Source organism: Aplysia californica, unplaced genomic scaffold, assembly GCF_000002075.1.
Source record: "Aplysia californica isolate F4 #8 unplaced genomic scaffold, AplCal3.0 scaffold00280, whole genome shotgun sequence".
Taxonomy (NCBI): Eukaryota; Metazoa; Mollusca; class Gastropoda; order Aplysiida; family Aplysiidae; genus Aplysia; species Aplysia californica.
In genome coordinates, this window is record NW_004797550.1 from 810,776 (window position 1) to 823,731 (window position 12,956).

Below are 12,956 nucleotides of genomic sequence, written 5' to 3' on the forward strand. Positions count from 1 at the left end.
TAGATTAGATTTTATTTTGTTTTAGTACAGATCTAAAAATCTAGATTTAGATCTAGGAGGCTATTTTGTGCTTGTGAATCACTACCAAGACCAAGCTATTTTCTACTAGATCTAGATCTAGAACTGAAGTCATTCCGTAGTACCAAGTCAGGTCCAGACTAAGATTTATTTTGTCAGCCCAAGGTCCTGTATCATTGCTCTTATTTACATCTAGATCTAGATGTAGATTTTTAGATTCTGTTTCTAACTCAGGCAAGCATTATAAAATTGAAATTGATGCTCTGTTATATTGAGTCGTCTAAATTTTTCAAACATTCATGTTTATAATTTCAGGTCCTGATGAGGACAGTGACGATGCCGACCCAGGACCTTCAACGTCTGCGGGACCGCCTCCTAAACGCATGCGACCGTCTGGTGATGTGGCACCTGCGCCTGCACCTGTACCTGCACCTGTACCTGCACCTACACCTGCACCTGCACCTGCACCTACACCTACAGGTGACTGGACTGAGGATCTCACTGGGTTTCCTCCTGGGGTCCCCTTTACTGGGCAGCCTGGCGTGCACGTACCAGATAATGTCGTGACTCCTTTGGATTTTTTCTGTCTCTTCTTCACGGCAGATATCTTACGAGTTATCAAGACAGAGACGAACAGGTACGCTGCTTCTGAGCTGGGTCGAAGACAGCTGCCCCCTGAGAGTCTCTACAAGAACTGGAGCACAGTGACACTGAAGGAGTTGTGGGGGTTCTTCACCATCTGGGTAGTACACATGTCACTGGTCAAGAAACCCTGTCTGAAGGACTACTGGAGTACGGCAGAAATCATCCGCACATCGTTCGCCCCCAAAATCATGTCAAGGAACCATTTCATGCAGATTCTTGGCCTCCTGCATCTCAACGACAACACCACGTACGTCCCCCTCCGAGAAACTGGTAATGACCCTCTCCATAAGCTGCGACCAATTATCGATCCCCTTTCTGCTACTTTCCGAGACCTCGTGACCCCTCGACAGAAACTCGTCATCGATGAAGCCATCTGCCCATGGAGGGGAAACCTGCGGTTCAGGGTGTACATGAAAGACAAGCCCAACAAGTGGGGGATCAAACTGTACATGCTGTGCGAGAGTGCCTCTGCGTACGTCTGTGCCTTTGAAATTTACGCCGGCGACCCTACCATCAGCAACAAACCCGTGGATGTGTGCCGACGAATGATGACGCCGCTAATGGACAAAGGGTACATTTTGTACACGGACAACTACTACACCTGTCCAGCTTTGTACCAAGAGATGATCGCAGGTGGCACCATGATTGTTGGTACGGTAAGAGCCAACCGTGTTGGTATGCCGAAGGATTTGGCAGCGCTAAATCTAAGGACAGGAGAGAGTGCGTACCGACGGCAAGACAAACTGGTGGCCCTCCGTTGGCAGGATAAAAAGTCTGTCAACCTGCTGACAACGGTGCACGACCCACGGAGAAGGGTGACAGTGAGATCAAGGGCCCAGACCAAGGAGAAACCGCAGGTGATCCAGGATTACACTCTCAACATGAGGGGTGTAGACCGCAGCGACCAACTCATGGCCTATATGCCCTTCCATCGCCGCACCATGAAATGGTGGAAAAAACTGTTTGGGCATCTGTTTACCCTCATGATGGTGCAGGCATCCATCCTGTACAACAGGAAACAGACGTCAACAGGTGGGAAGCCTCTGCCAATTTCCAAGTTTATCCAGAAGCTTGGACAGGGCATGGCGGAGGAATTCTTGGGCTGGCAAGAAGGAGATTCCGAGGACCCAGCTCCCACACAGCTTGACCGCCTTCACTCACGTTGCTTCCCGGACTACATTCCTTCAACTGAGAAGAAGAAACGTCCCACCCGGAGTTGCAAGGTGTGCTATGAGAAGGCGAAGCAACCGGGCTCCACAATGAAGCGGAAAGAAACGTCGTTCTGGTGCCCATACCACAAAGTACCCCTGTGTGTGGTCCCCTGCTTTCAGGACTTCCACACAAAGAAGGAGTACTGTAACTAAACCCCCTGCCCCCTGGATTACTGGAGTATATACTTATTGGATACACAAGCCTTTGGTGAGTCAAACTGCATGTTTTTGCATGTTATGTTTTGTTTTGCTTTTTCACGAGGCTTCTCGTATTTTCTCTCAACCTCTGTCTGTGCCAACCATGCGGGTTTTGATGCAAAATGCAGTCTCTTTTTCACCAGAATTCCAAGCATACACATGCCTTGCACAATAACAGTTATCAATCTTTACTTTTAGGGTCTTTTTTACAGCAAATACACTAACAACCTAGCCAAGGTTGTATCATGGATGCTGCAAAATTTTTTTTTGAATTTCTCAAAAAGGGTGTGTTTTTGAAAAATCGTGAAAAAAAAAGTATCCAACATAGAGGATTTTCGTTAAATGCACTGTGTTTAGCAAGGTTGTATCTGTAAGTGTGCCAAATTTCAGCTTTGTAACCCAACAACAACACCACTAAATAATCTTTTGAAAACCCTCCAAAAAACCCTGGTCCCAAGGGTTTGTGTCCGAAAATAGGGCTGGTCCCGAGTGAGTTAAAGTCACGAGTAGGGGGGTTTTAGGTCCCCCTGACTAATAAAAATATAGAATCTATAATATGTAGGCCTAGGCGGGGAGGTTCAGGGGGGCATGCCCCCTGAGCCTGAATGTTATCCTAATTTGATGTTTCGCAGTTAGGTTGCACCCCTGCTCTTTGTGTAGCCTATATTTCAAATAGCATTTGGTCATCAAAACTTCTGGATTTCTTCTCTGGATGTAAACAATGGATCGTGGATTTGAACGAACAGAACTTGTTCTACAAGATCACAGCTAAATTATCGGCGCTTTTTCGGTAGTTCCCACCCCGCAGCAATTTTATTCACGGGTTTGGGCCACAAGAGTAGGGGGGTTTCTTGCCCCCCTGACCTAATAAAAATAGGAAGGGGGGTTTCAGGGCGGCATGCCCCCCTGAATTTTACCATAATTTAATGTTTTGCAGTTGTTAGGTTTGATATCTTAGCTCACCGCGAATCAAACATATAGATCTAGATCTAGATGTAGATCTAGGTCAGGCTCAAATAAGGGGGGTGGGAACTACCGAAAAAGCACCAAATTATTATCTACACACGGCAGTCCTAATCCTGAGTTCAGCCCCGGTTTGCACCTCAGAAGAGAATGTTGCTTTCTTCATTTGATCAGTCCTGCCTAAGACGGCCAGCTGTGTTATACGGTCACTTTTCTCCACAAGTTCGAAGGCCACACAAGTTTGACTGTACTTACTCACTCAATGCGGTACGTCAAAGCCAAACCAAAACAATAACAATAACACGGAAGTGGGGCATTGGGCAATAATTGGGCATTGGGCAATAATAACTTCAGAGCATAGACCTATTAGCCTAATTATAGGTCTATGCTTCAGAGTTAGAGAACTCAGATTTTATTATTGGATCGGATCTCATTGTGACTTTTATTTTCATAAAGTCGAAAAGTTGGATTTGTTCTTTATTTTTTTATTTTTTTATTTCCTCCTTGACTCCATTCTTTTTTCCTTTAATTTAGAGAGTTGTTGTTGTTTTTCTATGATAAGTTCCTTTTTATTTATCAATCACATATTATTATAATTATTCATCAAATTCTGGAGTCGATAAGGCAAGAGAAGCAAGAGACCCATTATTATATACGGTCTTTGATTACACTGGATAGATACACCGGCAGCTACAATTATTATTACTATTAGGCCTATCCTAGACGTCCTAGACTGCGCACTCGGATAACACAACACTCCCAATTAATCTTCCGTAAAACTGTCTTTACTTTACTAGGCCTAAATCAGGATGTAGATCCTACCAGATCTAGATATCTAGTCCCGGTTCACAATGAAAAGCGTCATTATTTTGAGTCAATTTGGAGCCAAATGAAATGAAGGATTCCACACTCAGTTAACTCTGATCTTATCAAAAATATATATTATATAGCTATTTATATGAGTGTCTGGTGTCATATAATGTCAGAGCCCGTGTGTATGCCTTTTATATGGGTGCCCATTGTGCAAGAACCAGTCACTTCAATTTCATCACACCGGTGCAGTCAAGACGTCACAGTCATCTTATCCCACCCCAAATTTACAAGGTTGAATGGAGACGGTCATTTAGCCACACACTTGCAAACATCAAACTCAAACGTGCATTTTCGTGGCAATTTTAATCGCAAGTCACGATTATGGGGGAGGATTGGGTGGGGTTGAGTGTGGAAAGGGTAGGGGGATGCGAGTCGTCGTGCCTACCTGATCAGCTGAACCGTTCATAAACTGGGTGAGTTTTGTCGAGTTGTTTTTATTGGTTTGGGGGGGGGGGGAGGGCAGGGGCAGTTTTAAGCTTACATACTTACATAAAATTGCTTTAAAACAAGAGGGCACCATCCGACAACAAACGTGCCCGAATTAGGTATGTATAGAATAAAGACTGCAGGCACTGATCTTATAAAACTCTATCTATGACAATTTTGGAGAGACAAGCGAAATCATTTCGTCCCCTAATAATTGTGGTGTGACGAGATATGACCATATACTAGCTGAGTATCCGGCTTTGCTCTCTCGGGGTCGACGTCTTGGCGTCGCTGCTCCTACTGGTCTACGCCTCGGAGGCATTTTACATCTACATTGCAGTCTCTAGCCTAGCCACACCTGGCAGTTCTATCTATACTGTTGCTTTAGCTTAGGTCTGCCTTGATTAACTCCTCTCTTGATCTACATTGCTTTAGTGTATTGCTGTCTAGCTCTTCACAATCACAAAGCATGGGTTTCGCCTTACACCATCACAAAAAGCATTAAGAAAATAAATACAGTGGAAACCTAATATAACAAAGATGGTGGGGCCAGAGAAAAGGTCCTGTTATATCCGATCCCTGTTAATTAAATCAGAAATGCAAGGGAAGTAAGCATTTGTGGACTAATCCAGCTGTATTAATTCATGGGTAGTTCCCTTGCACGAACAGGGTTTTGGCCATTGGCAGGCCTGCGCACAACACATTACGCGTGCGTGTAGCCCAAGAAGAAAGGAAGAAAGAGCGCACTGTTCAACTCGCTGAAATAGATGCCTAAATCTACTTTGAATTTCATAATGGCAGTTTTGCCTTGAGTTTTTTTAATCATATAAACTGTTTGGTATTTATTTCGACTGGTTTTTGTTCACATTTTGAATATAGTGAGTTGGGAAATAAGATTTTAATGAACGGAAAGCGGTAGTGAGTTGAACATGTTCAGTGACATGATGATGTAGATATCTAGATCTAGATCTAGATATCTAGATCTAAATCTAGGAGTTTACGAAACGGTAGAAGTACATTAGATATTACAGTTTAAAAACGACAGAACAGCCAGTGGTGCTCTGCAATGAACTGTTCTCTAACAGAATATACAATAGATTGGATATTTTTTAAACTGAAGATACGGTCCGAGGTGCCAGACGAGGGTGAAGACAGGATCTGCTGAGCAAGTCACCAGAATGTCTCTTTTCTGAGACAGTTCTCTGCTCTGAGTCTTGGGTACTTTGCGGACTCTCAGTTTCTTGGTGCTAAGGCAAACCAAATGAAGGTGCAATGCAGCCATACCTGTGTTATTCAAAGTTCCCAATCCCCGTACTCTAGAAAGAAACAAACCACCCCAAAAGGACTTACGATGCTAACGAAAGACTCATGCTCTTTTACAACGTGGAAATCCCTCAATCTCAAACATCATTTTCACAAGTAAATTTTTCTTTTAAAAAAATCTTGTTCATTTATCTAGCCAAGAATAAGCTATAAATTTGTTAAAAGTATGTGTATATATACTGTATAATAGAAGCGAAACCTCATCACATTGTGTTTGTTAACAAGGTAGGCCCTAAGTAATATATATAGGCGCCTATACTTATACTACAGCCTACGTTTTAAAACAAAATTGAATTTCATTTGGAAATCAAAATAAAACAAAGTGATACACATCATGCAGAATGGAGACTCTTATGTCACTGGAAAGGCTAACTGGGGTAAGCTGTCAAATCCATGGTTCTGGAATGCTTAGGTTATAATTATTAGTACATGTAGTATCACATCAAAGAATGAACAACAATAAAAAGAACAACAATATTAGACTCTATGACTCTGAGTATGAGAACCCTTCAATAGAGTAGACCTACTGTTAATTAGAGAAAAGCATTATAACATTGAGAGGAAGAAAAACTCAACAAATCCTTTTCTTAGTGGCCACTATAATCTAGATCTATAAACTTTGTTGTCTATACTGTGCCATTGAATGTGATGCATGTGTGTCTGTTGTTCGTGTTATTTATATAAATGCCACTCATAATAATGTGTTGATTAAATCATCACACCATTCTTCACAAATAGTATAATTCTATGACTTGAAAGATTATGTTTTTGCAGCTGTTGTAGCTCATGTTCTGGTCCACAATTAAGTTGCTGCTAGGATGGCATTCCTCTGCCAAGTAAATCGGTTTCTGCCACATCCCTTTTCATAGCAAGTTTGACAGTTTCTTCAATGCTTCACTACAAATACAAACAAGTCATCTGCAATTTACAAGTATTGCATCAAACCAACTTCACCCCACATTCCCCTCTTGAAATATAACATTGGTTGGTTGAAACAATTTGAAATATGGCAATGAACCCCCCCCCCCCCCAAATAAACAAAAAAACCAAAACAACAACAAACAAACAGAAAAAAATCACTCCAAAAACCCTACCTAGCATTAATAAAGACTGGATACAAATAATCCAAGCCCTTTTGATTCTGGTCAAGGAAACTGAAAGGGTGGTGGTAAGTATTTATTCAGCAACATATATGTTAAATCTGTAAACCTTTTTGCAGCTATCAAAGGAAAAAAACAGTCACTAGAGACAATCCTGCCCTGACCCCCAAGATTTTTGCACATGCTTTTCACCTAATAATGGTAAATAAAGTCCTCTAACCAGTCCTGGTATGAACTGTAAAGATGACATTGACGTGTAGAATTCTGTGCATTGACCACTTCCTTTCAGTTTTGCTTCCAGGTAGTTGGGCCAATAACTCAAAACATTGCACCACCTAAGTGTGCTCATAATATAAAGTCCAAAAAGAGGAGCAGCCACCAATGACTAACCTCATCGAGTCACTGAAAGTAGAGTACCTGGTGCAGTTTGAAAATGTTGTCACCTACAGCAGTGGGTACTTTCTTGGAAAGTGTCTCCAGTCATATGGGGCAATTCTAAGACTTTGAGAAAAAGGAGAATCTAGATCTAATTGCCCCACAAAAGTGAAGGCTTTCTAAAGCCATATTTCCTTTTGCTTGTACGCCCGATCAGAAGCTGTGGGACTGTTTGAAGCTATTCAAGCTTATTTAATTAATTGGGGAAACGAAACTTAATATTGTGTCGATGGGGGCTTAAGAACACACCATTTGTTTAATAAAGAAACTATAAACACCAGACAACATTTCAAAACAAAGCTACTGCCCCCGCCCCCCCCCCCCCCCACAACCCACCCGATGCAGTCAGTGATTGAAAATCTAAGACTGCCACTGCTGCTAGTGCTAGAGTCCAACTGTTGACTAGGATCTAGAGTCTAGATCTAGATCTAGATAAACTAGGCCTACACAGCGAGCTGTTCCCAAATGTCAGAATAAATTATCATGAACTGAAGTTAAGAAACAATGGCACTCCTGTACAATAGCGGTCCGGTTTGCACTAAATCACGCAAGGCCTAAGTGCCCGGTGTTTCTTATGACTTATTTAGATCTAGATTCTAGATCTAGACCTAGATTATAGATATATAGATATCTATATATAAGATTCTAGATCTAGACCTAGAAATCTAGATCTAGATTCTATATCTAAACTGAATTAAAATTATAGATCTAGATCTATAATATATCTAGATCTAGAAATAGATCATATAGGCTATCTATAGAATCTAGATATCTAGATCTAGAATCTAGATCTAGATCTAGATCTAGATATCTAGAAATCTAGATATCTAGAAATCTAGATCTAGATTCTAGATTCACTGCCACATGACAATAATAATGGCCGTCATGTAAACATTAAACGGGACCATATAATTGTACAGGTGCACCGAAAAAGAAGCCATTGAAACGAGCACAGAAGCTTAAGTAGATCTAATCTAGATCTAGATCTATGTCTACTGTTGATATGATAGTATGAATAAAGTTGCATGATAGTGTGTCTCCGCCAATTCACAGGCAAGTAGCCTAGTCAAGAGTCGCCCTTCGGTCATTCGCCAACCACTAGGGCATTCTAGATCTACTTTCCGAACTGCACTCTTGGATGGGTGCACAACAAAATCTAGATCTAATCTAAATCTAGATCTAGATCCTGGCGTTTCTAGATTTAGATAGGCTACGTTTATTAATTAAATACTCTCTCTGGGCTAAAATATATAATTTTAGTAGTAGTAGGCCTAAGCTAGACATACCGCCCGAGATGATCAGTAGCCTTGCATTGTAACCAATGTAAACTATCGTCAGCCCAGCGAGTTATACGCGCATCTGGCAAAGTAGGAGGGGCCTGCGCTTGTCACATGACGTAAAGAAGAGTTGTCCCGTCTTGTCTTACTGAGTCTTGGGTGTAGCTAGGCTAAGGACGAGAAGACCGAAGTCTGCAGCACGCCGCAGCCCTTTAATTCTTGCTTCACCCGATGAGTGTGCTTGCCTGCAGAGTAGCGTGGCTTGCGTGGGCTTGTTCAATCACTACGTTATTCTCTCTCTCTCTCTCTCTCTCTCTCTCTCCCTCCCTCCCTTTCCCCTTCTCTATGTCTCTGTATCTCTCTGTCTCCGTATCTCTCTGTCTCTGTATCTCTGTCTGTCTCTCTGTCTCTCTCTCCCTCCCTCCCTCCCTTCTCTCTGTCTCTGTATCTGTATCTCTCTGTCTCTGTATCTCTGTGTCTCTCTCTCTCCCTCCCTCCCTTCCCCCTTCTCTCTGTCTCTCTGTCTCTCTCTCTCTGTCTTTATCTCTCTCTCTCTCTCTTTGTCTCTCTCTGTCTTTATCTCTCTCTCTCCTTACTTTTTGCTTTTATACACTGTTAACAAGCCTTTGCCCTGCTATACCGACTGGGCTCCGATGATGCCCTGTTATTGCCGATAATTTTTAATAGAGGCAAAGAGTAGGAAAAAACCCAGTTAATTTATATATTTTTTAAACCCTGTTATTACTGATTCCCACCTTTGCCCCCCAAACTTTGCTTGGCACTTCTACAGGCTAGCGACTAAACAAATTTTTTTTTTTTAAATCTTGACCCTGTAATAAAAAAGTTTTTCTCTTTGGGCCCTGTATTAAAAACAGCTCTTTGGATGCATACACAGGATCACGTCTCCACGTACAACAGGTGAGTCTCGAATATTACTCACTACGTCTCTTGAATCGTGTTGCTTAAGCGAACGTTAAAGAGCAGTAATGAATTCCGTTGAGAAGGAGAGCTACTCAGATTTGTTTCGTTTCTCAGTAGAATAACCACAAAGGCCAAAGAAGGACGGGAACTTTTTGTCAAATATATATTTTTCTAAATTCAGGAAATGAATAAATAAAAAATCGGGCTCCGCCATGTGGACCTATCTATCTTTTTGCAGGCCAACACATTAACCTCTAGGCCATGAGAGCCCCCTAAAAAAGTATATGACCCCCCAGTATTATGTGTGCAATATACAGCCAAGATCTTCGGAAATTATATGACCTAATTGTGTTGCAAGTGACATAAAATTGTACTAAAAACAAAAACAAAAACAAACAAAAACAGACATTTGTACCTGTACAAGAATCAAGCACAGACAACACTGTAATTTGATTAAGAGCCAGACAGGGTACCCCTCACTCAAAGTGTTTATTGAAAAACCATGATTGATATGCCAACACAGATCGACTAAAATAAAATGCGCATTTGTATCACATAAGTACTTTGCAGTTACAGTTACAAGTCGATCATGAGACAAAAGAAAAAACTATTATCAGCTAAACCAATTAATGTAAATCAAAATTTTCAGCAAAGTGACAGTTTGTCACACTCAGCTGTTTTGAAGTATATAAGGCCAATGCAAAACCTCAATTTTGAAATATACGTGTTTCTAAATCCCAACCTTAAAATTAATTACTAAAGTTTGGAACCAAAGAAGCTAGAGTGATGCTGTTTTCATCTATCTGTAAGGCTTAAAGATTTGAACAGGTTTTGAATTTGACACCCACATTGTCAAAATACAACATTATGTGACTCATTTTGTTGTGTTGCGACACAGATGTTCAATGTAAATTTAACCCATACAAAACACTTTGAATCAAAGCATATAACTGGCCACACAACTTTTGTTATAGGTCTACACGTAATCTGTCATTTTCTGGTTAACTTGACCTAAAAAAAGTCTTTAAAAATCTAGATTCATAACGTATGTGAGGCATCGTGCTGAAATCAGGAGCTAGTCAAAATAATGAATTCCAAGAAATCGGCATTTTTCTGCCAGTCTGGAAATTTTTTTCGAATTTTGTCTTTTTGCCTCAACACCATGTATGTCCATTCAAAAACACTTTTATGTGTGGATTTTATTTTTTTAAAAGTTGATTAAAGGCACAAAAAATGTAGATTTGCAGTTTCTAAGCACTCTTAAGCTATGGAAGTCACCAAACTTGGGCGGCCATTTTCTCGCTTATTTACTTCTGAAACCAGGCGACCCCATCTCTTTCAATGGCAAATATCAATAACTCGATATGCCTAAAGATTGACGAGCGGCTGATTCCACTGCGTCGTGACACTATAGCTCTTACCACGCACCAAACAAATCATACGGAAGTTTTATATAAAATAGGGTAGCGATATTTCGACAGCATGCCGTCTGAAAATCGTAGTTGATATTTCCACGGCATGCTGTCTGAACATCGGAAGTGATACCCATACAGTATGCCGTCTTAAGTCTAAAGATCGGAATTGATATTTCAACGGCATAGGCTCTGCTTCAAGTGTATCAATGCAAGAATTGTGTTTGTTTCCAGGCGACGAGTCGGGTGATCATACCTACCACCTGACCCAACCCGACCCGATCCCATCCGCAAATGGGCACCCTACTGTTGGAAAAAAACAGTCTCTCTCCATTTTGCTTGCACAAAATAAATTGTGCATCTCTCACTCTCATTACAATCACACAAAACATTTCATCATTGTCCATAACGCACAAAATGAGAGCAAAGGATTAACATTGTTAACTAAATATACAGGTATCTTAAATTGTATCTATAATATAGTAATTAATGCATTACATATGGAAAAGAGATTATAGGCTTAATTATAAATAGTCCGGATGCTCTGATTGGCTGAATTTATGTGCCGTGGAATTATCACTTCCGATTTTTCGATGGCCTGCCGTATAAATATCCACTTCCTATAAAATATCAAGGTAGATTATAATAATGTGAGTATTATAGTAAAAAAATGGACAAATCTTTGCAACAACTGAATTCCCCAAACTTGCATTTAGCTTAGCACATCTCCTTCCTTGCACCGCAGTAAACATCCCTGCATAAAAAGATCAACAACTTTCATCTATCTTAAAGCCAAACACTGAACCATTTGTATGCACAACAAAGAAGCGAAAATATCGACTGCTTTGAGTAAGACTCCACCATACGCCATTTTGAAAAGTAACTTATATTATAGCAGAGTCTTACACTGGGCAGTCAAAATAAACTTTAGACACCGTATGTAGTGTCTTGAGAGACCGAACCCTTCATTTATCCCATGTAAAAAAATCCATGACTTTTGTACAAAAAGTAAAAATAAAATCAAAATGTCTTAAAGATATGTATAAAATAGCTGTGATAGTGCAGCAGCAGGGAACATGAAATATTGATGAAAGTAAAATTAGATAAAAACCTTATATAGGGAAGGCAGACCCAGCATTGAGGCAAGAAACCTACACACCTGGGACAGAGACAGTACGTGGGAAAAGACAAGCCGCTTTGAAAAAAAGTAGCCAACTATGTATCTAAATATAATATACATATCTGAACACACACACACACCCACACACACACACACACACACACGCCCGCATGTACATACGCGAACGCACAGACAGACACACATACACACACGTGCTCAGGCGCACGCATGCAAACGCATGCCCACACACACTGACACCCATACACACACTCACACATACACACACGCAAAATAAACTGAAAGGTACCCACATGAAAACAGCCTAAACACCATGGCACCCAGGACATCTTAAACACCATAGTAAGTAGTAAAAAAACCCAGGATTTTGTGCTGTGGCATCGTTAGTAAAGTTATCCTGTTAACTGTTAGTTAACATGAAAGAGTGATTCTACAGTATAAGAAAAATTGGAATGGCTGAAAAGTTTTTAAAAATACCGGGTATCAACACAATAAGCAGCTGTTTAGCTTAGTTTCTTTTTAGTATTAGTAAAGATTTTACAACGCTAGCAACTGTATAAGGTCATATGAGCGCCAGAAGATTAGAGGTGTTACAGGAGAGTAACAAACATAAAAAAGAAGAAGGTGAGATAGGAAAGAAGGAGCAAACCAGACCAGAGCACCTACCAACCACCCACTAGCTTAGTTTGGTATGAGGTTTACGGCACATAAAATACAATTTGGTCATGTACATGCCGAAGATTAATAGTATAACAAGAGAGTATCAAACTCAAAAAAAGAAGCTAGAGAGATAAGGACAACAGATGTTTGACAGGAAAGAAGGAACAAACCAAACCAGAACATCAGCCCACCATCCACACAAACAGTTAGTTGTACACACACAAATATATATAATTGTCAGATGCCCAAACAAAGTGGTACGGATATAATATAATATATAGACTAGTGGATTTTGCTAAAACAGAACATGGTTACTCTGAAAATAGTGGTAAACCAAAAGAAACTAGAACCACCGC

The 12,956-nt window shown here is 40.6% G+C and overlaps 2 protein-coding genes across 5 annotated transcripts in view; one reads left to right on the plus strand and one right to left on the minus strand.

Moving 5' to 3' along the window:
* LOC101850486 (piggyBac transposable element-derived protein 4-like) overlaps positions 1 to 2,027 on the plus strand; it is a 2,372-nt gene extending 345 nt beyond the window's left edge. Inside the window, exons 2-3 of the mRNA XM_005101380.1 lie at positions 334 to 523; positions 622 to 2,027. Coding sequence (XP_005101437.1) covers positions 334 to 523; positions 622 to 2,027 — 1,596 coding nt within the window. The remainder of the gene's footprint in view (positions 1 to 333; positions 524 to 621) is intronic.
* Positions 1 to 3,447, minus strand: part of LOC101847735 — a 15,613-nt gene extending 12,166 nt beyond the window's left edge. The window contains exon 1 of one of the 4 annotated variants that reach the window (XM_005101371.3): positions 3,295 to 3,447. The gene's annotated coding sequence lies outside the window, so the exon portion shown is untranslated. Of the gene's footprint in view, positions 1 to 3,138 lie in introns of all 4 variants that reach the window. The other 3 variants (XM_005101369.3, XM_005101368.3, XM_005101367.3) reach the window with 3 other exon arrangements.
* Positions 3,448 to 12,956: the final 9,509 nt, after the last annotated feature.